The sequence below is a fragment of the Apus apus genome, chromosome 6 (genome assembly GCF_020740795.1).
Source record: "Apus apus isolate bApuApu2 chromosome 6, bApuApu2.pri.cur, whole genome shotgun sequence".
Taxonomy (NCBI): Eukaryota; Metazoa; Chordata; class Aves; order Apodiformes; family Apodidae; genus Apus; species Apus apus.
This window is the reverse complement of record NC_067287.1, coordinates 11,179,693-11,191,879: the sequence shown is the minus strand read 5'-3', so window position 1 is coordinate 11,191,879 and position 12,187 is coordinate 11,179,693. Positions and strand designations below refer to the sequence as shown.

The 12,187-nt window shown below is 38.8% G+C and overlaps 1 protein-coding gene across 2 annotated transcripts in view; it reads right to left on the bottom strand.

Moving 5' to 3' along the window:
- MYLK (myosin light chain kinase) overlaps window positions 1-12,187 on the bottom strand; it is a 208,426-nt gene that overhangs the window by 116,619 nt on the left and 79,620 nt on the right. For both annotated transcript variants that reach the window (XM_051623195.1, XM_051623196.1), the window contains exons 3-5: window positions 6,941-7,148; window positions 5,008-5,056; window positions 2,509-2,674 (exon numbers count right to left, since the gene is read on the bottom strand). In XM_051623195.1, the coding sequence (XP_051479155.1) occupies window positions 2,509-2,674; window positions 5,008-5,056; window positions 6,941-7,148 (423 nt within the window). The remainder of the gene's footprint in view (window positions 1-2,508; window positions 2,675-5,007; window positions 5,057-6,940; window positions 7,149-12,187) is intronic.

The following is a 12,187-nucleotide window of genomic DNA, read 5'->3' as shown; positions in this document are numbered from 1 at the left end:
CTCCCAAATATCTCCTTTAGGCAGTATCACTTCAGGAAGTGGAAAAAATTCTGCATTAGGGGACCTCATTAGTGGCCAGATGGGGGTGACAGAAGACACTGGGCATATGCTGAGAGACACTGCTGCAACACACTGAAGCTGAATCAAAAGGTATAGCTTCAAGGCAAGTAGAGATGCATGTAGTTCTATATCTCTGTTATTTAGATTAGATGATCAAAATCACAATTTTTGCCTTTCAATTCTACTAAAAAATTGAAAAACACCTGATTTGTGAGTAAATCAGTGCTTCTTCATCAACACTAGACATTAAAAACAAATTCCTTGCTATCAGGCCACACAGCTTTTCCTATCCTAACTTTAGAAAGGGAAAACATAGAATCTATGATTTGTAGGGTTTTGGTCAGCAAATATTTGGGAAACACAGCAATGTTTTCAGACACTGTCATTCCTGAAGTCTCTGTCAACTTACTGCTATCTGGGCAATGCAAATCCTATTTGAATAAAAAAAGCTAGTTCATATCAGGGGGTTGGTGGTGAAGCTTCTGTTCTTTGCAATTTAACAAGCAAGAAAAGGGGAAAGAAAACAATAAGCAGAGAAAGACATTTTCTAAAAAAAACCAAACCAGTTTAACCAAGGATAAGTTCAAAAGAGTGGACTGGGTGTCTGCAGGCCAGCAATGGTATGACTACTGAACCTCTGAACAACATATATATGCAGGTCTGCAAGTGCTGAAATCTGTTTTTTAAGGACATAAACATCAACAGAACTCACGGAGCTGCTAGTAATAAAAAAATGGCATATTTCATTCATTTGAAAAGACAATGAATGCCAGATTATAGAATAACACATGATAGAAGCTGACAATAACAAAATACATAATATAGCCTCTAACAAACTGCAAAAACACATACGAAGAAGTAAGGAAGTGCTGGATTTGCTGATCCCTACTTGCTGTTTACCACACAGCCCTGAAAAAGAGAACTGAGTGACAGATCCTATTTTGCACTGAGTTGCATGGCTGGAAAAGCTGAGGGGATCTGGTGGGCCTGTCAGCAGGCTGTGGTGGAGCAGCATTGCAGACTGCTGAGAGAGCCAGCAGGCCCCAGAGAGCTGACAGCAGCTGCAGGGAGAAGCCAACTCAGGATGGAACCTCCAACTGAAGGAGATGTCTCAGTGAGTGTTTCCACAACACAAGGCTGCTTGTTTGCTGAGATGTACCCTGGCATTCTTGTATTACAGACATAAGGATAAGTCCGGAATAATACAGACAATGACTTGGAAACATTTCCCTACAAGCAGTTTTCTGGGTTTTTTTGTGGGTTCTTCCCAAAAACCAGGAGACAACAGAAGAAAATAAAAACTCTGAGAAAAGCTTTATTTTTCTTTCTTTTTCTTTTTTGCTATACACAAGGCACCTATCTGTTGAAAGCTGAAGGGGAGCAGGATGTCAAAGGGCCGGTCATATTTTTATTCTTCCAAATCAAAGAAGGTAATTTATAATTCTCTAAAATAATTGTAGTTTCAGTAAAAATGGCTTCATTAGTTTGATATTTAATTATCACCTGAAAGCTCTCTCCTTATTAACAAAGTGGTTGGAGATTTTGTGTATGCCCAAAGAGGGCACTAAGACTTAAGTTGTCAATGACTTTTTAATAGTATAATGAATTTTAAATATTGCTCATATAGAAAGCTTTATTATAAAGACAGATGCTCACAATGCCCACTTTTAATGCAGATCTGAACTTGACAGCTCAGGTCTCCACTATTTTATGTCAATTTTCTGCTACCACTGTTTTAGCAGAGGTCAGACCAAAACAGATGAACTATTGCTCATTGCCTTGGATTTTTTATTTTGTTTTAAATTTGCACAAAACAATCTTGCATGTCAAAACCCAATCATATTTGTTAATTCCTAAACAGTTTACTACTGTTTACTACTTTACAACTCAATTTCATATTTTATTTTTTTTTCCAAACATCATCTTCATTCTAATGTAGGGCTAAACTCAACATGAGTGACACAGAAAAGGCAGTTTATGACTGAGACACTGCTGTGGAACTTGGGAAATACAGCTGTAATTTTCACAGCTGTCAGAGACTCCTCTGTAACCACAGTCAATCCGTTAAATCCCTGTAGACCTTCTCTGTAAAACAAAGATGATGATAATAATCACACTTCCCACCCTTTGTCTATTTATCTTATCTAGCTAGTAAGGTCTTTGGGCAAGTATGTTCCATACTCGCCGCTTCTATAACAGAACCTGGATCTTGTTTGCTGCTTTCAGATGCCTTTTAATACAAATATTTTCAACAGTGAGACAGATAGGGAAGAAGTTTATACTGAGAAAGTATCTTCTGGGATTTTATTCAGAGTGAAAATGAGGGAGAACATGGTGCTCCTTGTATGTAAATTCTCACCACGGTAATTTGCAGTGCCAACTGCATTTCTTCATTTCAAGTCAGAAGATTTCAAATGAAACAAACATTAGTCTATTGGGAAATCATACCTTAAACCAGGTGACTTGAGGCTGAGGTCGTCCTGTTATTTTACAGGAGAATCTGCCTGTTTGGCCTTCACGCACAACAACTCTGTTGGGCTTTGTAGCAAATTTGGGTGGACTCTCTCCCCAGATACTCGGCCTGTGCTCCACAGATGGAACAGTAAGTCTTCCCCTGGAAAGACAATTTCACATCCTGGTTTTATGAAGGACCTGGAAGCTGTGGTGTTTAGGGGACACTTCAGGAAGCGTTTTAGATCAGTGGTCTGACAACAAGGTTATACAATTAGGGGTAAGCAATGTTACAGCCACACAATAATCTTTTTGGCCAATGGAAGAAATGGAAAAGCTGGTGATGACTGCTCTTGATTCCTCATGCAACTGAATAGTGTGATGCTGCACACCCTCATCCAGCATAGATGTAACTCACAGATCAGATCTTGGGGACAATTTCAGTTGCTTATAAGCAGAGCTGGGCAAAGCAAATGGTAGAAAACACTGCACACATTTAGTAATTTAGTTTTTCCCTATTTCTGTTTCTCAATCACATCCTAATAGATTATTTGTGCATACTTGTTTACTGGTCACAGTTCTTCATCATGTAATTTGCTTTGACATTGAGTGCAATGACAGTAATTTCTAATATATGAATCAGCAATTTGGTTTTTTGCAACATTTCTGACATGTCCTGGTAAAGATTTTTGGTTTGGGGAAATCTTCTGTTTGGAATCTCATCCACTACAATGCTTATAAAATGAACATGAGAAGGGCACAAAATCAAAGCGCATCCATGCCAGGTGAATATCTGTTGAGTGTAAATGCCCAGCTCTTCTTACAGGGATGGCATAGTTGGGAAACAACATGTGGGATGAAACTAGGGTGACATCAGTAACTGCAGTCCAAAATCCTCAGTTACAAAGCTGTAAAACATAAGCCATCAAGCAGTATCTTAGCAAGCAAAAAACCCCACAAAAAAATAGGTGGAACTTCAGGTCAGTTAATATCAAAGGCAATACTCACACCCTTTGCTCTGAAGCCCTGATACAACAGACACACGTTAGCAGATGGCAGATGGTGATTTATATATATTTTTTAACCTGTAATTTCCAGCAAACTGAACCATTTTCAAGGCCTTCTTTTCCAGACGGCCTTCTACCACATGCAAGTAAGATGTGTCTGTATCTCACCATTTCTACCAAAGGTCGGATACTAACAGAGACTGCATCTCCTTAGTCCAAGGTGCTGCCAAGACATGATGGTTGCCATTTAGGCAGCTTGAAGTTTCTAAGTAAGAGATGATACCATAATGAAAGGATTTACATGGACAAGAGAACCAGCAAAAAGTCTTGGGAGAGAAGAGTGACTATAACATACTAAAACAGCAAACACTTAATCATATAATTAAACATCTGATAGATTTTTATGTCATCTTCTCCATGCTACCACTAAAGGAGAGCATAAATGTGTATTAAAGAAGTCTTTCAGTGGCCATATTTAGGTGGTGTTTCTGTATTTGTGTATCTATACACATACACTAATGCAGTAAAATAAAATAAACTACTAGTGAGCTTTATGTCTCTTTCCTCGATATACACAAACTAAAATATATATTGTTTATTCTTTTATCTTCTCCCTGTTTATGTAAGGCATAAACTTTCCATACCATAAAAATCACTAATACTGAATAGGAGTAAAACACAGGAGAATGAAAAATGAGGACAATCACTCCTAACTCCATGCAACACGATGGAGTAGGATAGTATTTTGGAAAGTCTGAATGCATATGAAAACCCAACAGCAACCTCAATAGTCCTTTCTTGTTTTGATTATTTAGCTTGTATGTGTTTCAGTAGCACATTTGTGATACAGACATTATTATGTAAAACCCTTCTATGTAAAAGCCCTCCTGATTACTCAGTTTCACTTACTATTTTCATTGTTGTAATGTCAGTTAATTTTAAAATTACATACATATATAATATTCATAGCAATGACAAAATGAAATTTTTCAGTTTTAACTATCTGTATTCTGATCACTAACATAATCAGAAACGTGTATCTTTTTTTTAACATCCAGGACAACTCAGTCCCAAGGATATAAATCAGAAATAATTCTGCTTAAATTCAAACTACTTACAAAGAAATTAATTCAGCTGTTGGAGAGAATTAGGCCTGGGGTTTTTAAAACAGTGGCATTCACATAATTGTAAAGACTTACTGAAGTGCAGGAAGTACATGACAGTAAAAAGGCTCTTCTGTGTGCCAGTACACATCATCCCATCAACCCATTCTTGCTAACAGTTACTCCAAACAGGAACAATCTTTTCATCTGGACTGCAGTTTACTCACTGTGTTCCTTGGAAATACTTAAATTATATGTGAGAGAATGCTGATTCCAGTTGCTTTTATTTCTTGCTAATGACTCTTAAAGCAGTCTGGCTTTTTACTTGTTTTCTTACAAAAACATATTAAGGTGTCTGTTAACATCAAAGCCAGTGGATTTCTTACCCAGGGGTTTTGGCACTGGATGGCAGGCTGTATTTCTTCAAGGAGTTCCCTGTAAGCACAGGACAGAAAGACAGGAAGTCAGAAGTTTTTCAAGACCATTTGGAATTACAGATACTAAAGACTATGTAAAATATGCATTTCTCCAGGTTTCAAGGAAAATGGAGGAATGCAACACCTGCAGTAGAAGGCTGTGTCATCTATAGCCCAAAGTTAGGCTCTCCAATTCCAAAAAACAAGTTTTAGCAGAACTAAGATTTAACCCCTGGCCTCAGCAGGAACTACACTGCACATGATTAACACAAAAATATTTTTAAATAAGTGAATGAAACACTGTGTCTCATTTCCATCGTGCAGCATTAATTCAAATTAAGACAGCAAAAAAAGGTTTTTTGATTCTAAAAGAGGTCTTTCCTTGGCTTGTTTTTGTTTTGTTTTGTTTTGTTTTTAGTCCTGTGCTAATCCAGAGTACCTTCTCTATAAAATTACTCTTTTTGAAACGCAATAGTTCATCCTGCTCGTTGGTGTGAGCAACAGGGACGTGCTGCAACTAAGGCGTGCGTGTGAACTCAGCGCCATCTGCTGCGCACTGCCTTCCTGGTAGCTGTGGCACATTTAAAACACTACATGACCTGGGGTAAATCCAGAGTGGCAGCACAAAACAACCAGCTCTCATGGCTGTGAAAATAAAAAATTGTTCTGGAGTCCTATAAGAATCTCTATTACTGTCAGATAGGACAGCCATGCAGGCTGGAAAGATCAGATGGTGTTTCAGTCACTGTGTTTCCAGCAGCAGCCAGCCCGACATGCAAATCTTTGCTGAGAAGAGAAAAAAATCTGTGCTTTGCTGTTTTGATGCCTAGAGGGATTTTTAGAATACAGACCAAGTCATTCTTAAACTGAGAAATTCAGTCGTTGGGTAGTGCCATGAAATTGCTTTTAAACTGCAGCATATCCCAGGTCAGAAAAAGTGATATAAAAACAGGTTTAAAAAATCCTCTACCTCCTTGCAAGTTCTCACTCATAGAAGTCATCACAACTTAAAATTATGGGAAAAACAATATTTACATAATTTTTACCACAGTAGGCAGTAACAATCATGGCAGATCTATACATATTTCAGTATGTACACTGAAGATATCTGTTAAGAGACTTTGACTCTGAATAAACAAAAATGCTGATTGCTTCAGGCTTGCTGTGGATTTTTGCTTTGCTTCAAGAATTCAAAACACAGTTGTGACCTGAGGAGCTTTGATATTCAACAGATCTCTGGCATAACAGAATTGCCAAAAGAGAAGCAGTACAATTGATTTCCATCCTCCCCTGGCTTTGTGTCACTCTTCACATTTTAAATTTGGCAGCTTGCAACTATCTAATATGCAGATGTTCTCTTAAAAATTCCTGGGTTTGATCTTGGCTGTTTCCTGTGTAACATTTAGGATGCAATCACAACCAGGCGTTCAGCTTAGCAAACAGAAGCATACATGGAGAGCTCCAGAAACCCACTGCCTCAATGTGCCTATCTGGTAGGCTTGCGAAGAAACCAAGGTTGCCACAGGTTTTACTGTCTGAGATTTTTCTCTCAGGCAGTAAAAACTGTGGCAACCTTGGCTGCTAACTTTCCAGGCCTCTGTTTCTCTCTCGAGTAGTGGCTTCCAGGAAAATTACAAAATTTATAGCAAAGACTTTCAAGCTAGGTCTTTTACTACCTGGGCATCATCATACACGTCTGAAACTGAATGTACATTTTATCTAGCTATACTTGCGTAGCTCCCTGCAAAATGTCTTAAACTGTGAAATGTAATTAAAGAATCTTACTCTTGCAACAGTGAGAAAGCATGTGTGTAGACTTGTGATTTTAACAGGACAGCGTAACAGCTCGTTCATTTCATTACACTCTATAATCATTGCAACAACAGGATAAATATCCTCTTACCTTCCACTGTCAGTTCTACAGTCACCTGACGGACCCCACCATCATTTGCAGCCTCGCAGGTGTATTTACCACCATCACCTTCCTGTACACCTTTGATTACCAAGCTGAATATCCCCCGGATGCTGCGGTCCACGGCATAATGGTCTCCCTCTAGGACAGGATGCCCATTTCTGTACCATGTGACCTGAGGCTCGGGGTAGCCTCCGACCTGGAAAGATGTAGGAGAGAGTGGAGAAAGAAGGCAAACAAAACAGATGATGATATTAGGAAGAAATGTGGGACATTTAGCAATGCAGTGGAAAGTTCTTGCCACAGGAGCTGTTAAACACATACTCTTCGCAAGCCAAATGGCAGAACATAATGAAATGAAAGAAATCTTGCATAAGTCAAACTGTTAAAATCATATGACTAGTCAGGCAGATAGATACTCACACAAAAAACTTTCCTGCTAGAATGGTTTACCTGCAGAAGCATAGTGATGTTGCCAATGAAAAATACTGACAACTTGGGTCCCCATTGTTCAGAGACTCAAGGGCAGTAGTGCAACTATACCTCTAAGTATGCAAGATAGCAAGGTAGGTAGACCAAAAATCTCTAGCATGGTTGCCAAGGATTAGGTAGGCTTATATTTTAAATCTGTATGGAGCCATCTAGTTTTCAACTGTGCCAAGAAACAGGAGCTCCTGACAATAAACTGGCAAGAAATGCAGACTCATACCACATTTTGTCTTGAAGATAAGGAGCTGCAATTTGAGAAAGTGTCATTAAGGGTCATTCTCGTGTTATGGTAGAAGAGGGACTACCAAGACCTAGACATAGTCACACAAACACATTGCTCAACTTAAAGAGCTTTGTGATCTAGTAGTAGCCCAAAGAAGAGTATTCAACAATATGAACCAGTCCTGTACTCATTAAAAAGCAAGGATATTTATATACACTTGTCTGCTATGGCAGTAATAATACCTTCAGATCTGCAGGCAGATTCTTAGTTAGTGTAACTGAGAATGGAGTTATTGATTTCAATTGAGCTGTTGAAACCTGCTGAGTATCTGTGTCTTTCATAAAAAAATGGGAAAAACAAACATACACTGGTTTTGACCAAAGAGTTAACTCCTCAGCCAAAGGGTCTTCCTCTGCTTGATGAGAGATGCCATCCTCTTGGAAGGTTACTTTAGTATGTGTTAACTCTTAGCACACTTCTCTAGTCATCGTAACAACTCCTGATTACAGTATTTTCACCTTTTTTCCTATCCCCCCACTCTGATACATTAGCTCTCCATCTTCTGACTCTTTGATCCTTTGCCTACATGGCATGAAGTAACTGACTGGACCAAGATGAGCTGAGTGGTAGTTGTGGCTGTGTTTGCTCACTGGGAAAGGAGTAAGTTTAAACTACTTTGTAAAATCTTGGCAACTGAACAGGAAGTCCCTTCAACCTCCAGGTGGGCAGAATACTGATGATCTGTTGTGATTTGATGAAGGCTGGGTTGTGGTTTGCACAAATTCCTCCCAACATTCTTCAATCAGTTTCCAATCCACATTTCAGCTCTGCTCTCTTCTGACTGCACAGCACTTACTTTACAGATTACAGTCTTTAGCCAACCAACCTTACCCATTCTTATTTTATCTACTTCCAAAACCTTTCATTTTTAATTCAACCCCACCTCTCTCCAGCTGGGTTTTTCATCTGTTGGAGCTTAAGGTACAGCTGTCAGAATTTTTTTGCTTTTTTTTAATTCCTGGGGTATCAGTTCAGACAAATTAATTTTGCCAGTGATGTGGTGACCCCTTCTTCCTGGCACTACTTTATATATAGACAAAGAGAGGACACTAACACTTGCCAAGAGCATGAATATGCTGAATAAGCTGGAGAAACTTTCCACTTCCATTACAAATTTCTCAAGTTCTTTCTGAGTCTATTCTAAGACTCTTTCTGAGCCTATCTTAGCTAAGTCAGAGCCATTTTCTATGAAGAATACATTGTGGGATCCAGAACAATGAGTCGATTGCTCTTTAAAAATACCACAGCACTTTTCTAAAGCTCTTTGTATCCACGCCCCTTCTTTCCTGTGCTTTCTGAAAAAACAGCAGCTTGCACTAATCCATGCCCCCTAACACTGCTCCAGGGTGTTGGTTTAGTGCTTACTGAGAGGGCAGGCTCCTGGGATTATCTTTCTAAGCACAACTCACTTACAGAAAAAGGTAGTTGTGGAGCACCAATATCAGATTTTTACAGCAGTGCAGCTCTTGTTAGTTGATAACACGCTCACTGGTAGAGTGACTTGTACCAGAGAACTGTTTCTTACTCTTAACTTGTCAATGCTCTCCTTCCTACCTTTTCATTTTAGATTAAGAGACCTACAAAGAGGTTAAGTGACTTACCCAAAGCCTGAGGGTATTAGAATGGGGTTTCTACCTCTCATTTTCTGCTTCACTGGCTACTAAGAGTTCATCGAAGTTGAAATATGTGAGGCAAAATGGCTTGAAACTGCTATTTCAAGTAATGCAGGGAAATGAGGGAGTAACACTTGAATAGGTGTGAAGGAAGAACCATTTTTTCAGTGAGTTACAGCACAACCTCTTTACTAACATTAGTTTGGCCACATCTGTCTACAGTTGCTGAAATTCTGGCCTGTGAATACAGGTAATCAATTACATGTCATCTAATATATTTGCTGCTTTTCCCAGTTGACAATCATTATTTCTGGTGTTTTCTTCAATGCGTTGTTCAACCCAGATTCAAAGCTCCCAAGCTTCCATCACTTTTTCCAGGGAACAAGTGGGGTTGAAGCAACAGGAAACACCTTTCCTTCTTTTTCCTTTTTGTTTTATCATATTCTTAAGTCCCTCTTGGACCACACAAGGCTGTATTTACCTGACCCCTCAAGTTCTGTCAGACCATTATACATGCCCTTCTGGTATCACATGACTGAGCCTATATTAAGTATTTTTCCATTTCTTCCAGATGTGTTTATTTTATGCCTGCTATGTCTGTATCATTTTGTTCATCCGCCTCTCTACACTGAGCAAATGCCACCCAAAATTACAAACACAGGTGATCAGCATGCCATTTCCAAAGTTTGAGTCATTCCCTTCCCAAACTCTGTATTTTTTTCTTAATTTTTTTGGTCAAAAATTAAATGATAGGAGAGCACTTTACGGAATTGCTCTGTTGCAAGGATTTATTTCAGGTTTGGGTTTGGAATGTGTTTCAAACTGAGCCAGCCTTCTCTGAAATACCTCGTCTTGCCATAAAAGTGTCAGGGACCCTGAAGCAAATCACTGGTTACTAGGTTTTGATCCTAATGGATCAATTCCAGAACTGCAGCAGGTTTTATGTTCCTCCCTAACCTTTCCAGAGCTCACTAAAAACATCTGCCTTGAATAAATCCACAGCAATGATAAATTTATCTGCTTATTTAATGCCCAGCAGCAGAAGGCTATAATCTTTATTTACAGCTTGGCCAGTTCTAGTGAGGCTGCAGCTTTTCTTTACCTACTTCACAACACTAACAAGTGGAGAATTGACAGTAAGCAGCAAATAACCATTGTATTAGTACAAACGTGAGTTTTGAATTTTCATCTGGACCCATTAACTGCCTAGAGTCTTCCTGGAAATGTCTGCTGGGGTAAGACAGTCCTGCTCCATGCATGAACACAGCAAATGGAAAGAGCTGAGAACCTGTGGCTGGTGAAACTTCCAGAGTTAAGATTCAGTTCTGCATCTAGGTCTGGGGGAATACTATTGAAAATGGATGGTGTTAGGTTCGCAAAGAACAGAAGTAAGGAGAAAAAAATACAACAAATCTATTGAAGATGTACAAGAAAGGATATTATTATTTAGAAATGTGCTGCTATAAACTAGTCCCCATTTTCACAAACCCAAAGGCATTCAGAGACCACCGGTGCCAAATATGTTTCTTCTTCAAAAGTGCAGCAAAGGTTTTCTAAAACTTGGCCTATATCTATGCCAAGTAACAAAACAACACATAGGTTTGCTTACTTAAATGCATCACAGCTGAAGTAGCAGTTTAGGATAATGAGATGCACTCTTCTGGCTCATGCTTTTAGCTTCAGTCATATCCTGCTTTGCAATAACTGCTGCTGGCTTCGGGGAGGTTGTCAATGAACACAAACCCACAGCACCCAAAAAGAGTCAGCTGTAAGTGGCAATAAACCAAAGTGTGACTGTGAAACACTGATGGATTGTGTACCTATACTGAGTGTTGCTCACTTGGACAATAACACCTCAGGATTACTGGAAATTATGTCAAACATTACACGAGATATTCTAGCATTATGTTCATTGTACTGGCTGAGGTGTTCAGTGCTTGATATTAAGAACTAGATAAATGTCCCCCGTTTCGGCTCAATGTCACGTTAACACACAAGCAATGAGGTCAGGAGGAAACCAGCTACCAAAAGGGTGTCTTGGTTTGCAGAATCCCCACAAATTGCATCACATATAGACAGGCACATCAAAAATTGTACTAAGACCAGCAAAGTGACAATTGTTTAAAAAGCTGCTATTCAAAAGAAATTCCTCTCACAGAGATGATTTCATTTGCTGCAATATGAATTCCACTAATGACTGAAATTCCTCTCAAGAGACAATCCTTCCTTCATGAAGTCCAAATTTTAAAACAACCATGTTCTGTCAAAACATGGCCGGTTATGCTATTTCTGTAGACCACCTTTTGCCTTTAATTCCACAAAATCCAGACTTAAGACCTATGTATGAAAGTATTCAATCATTGAATAAAATAATCAGCTGTATTTGGGCAGTTCAATCCATCTAAAGAAAGTTGAGTTTTAATTTACCTTTGAAAGACAAAAATATTCTCTAGCCAACTTTTCTGCTTCACACACTATTTAAAATGTAGCTTTCAATCCAATTTGCATACCTTGCTGCTTCTTGTGGAAGATTGTCTCCTTTGTAGACTGTTAAAGAATAACAGAGTAATTAGGTAGTATTTAACATCCTAAAATAAGCAGGTTTGATGCTCCTGCAGCTAAGTGACACTACTTTTTGACACCTTAACTTCAGTGAGAACTTATCATAATTGCCCATTTGTATTTGAGACAGAAAAATACTGAACATACTACTTCGAGAAAATATATGAAAGTTCTTTTTGTTTTAATGGAACATGTGCACTGATAAAGGGCCATGCAAAAACAGACTTTTCCACTTGAGTCTTTTAGGGATATGCAGCCCTTCAGGCTATTATAATTATGCTCTTAGCCTGT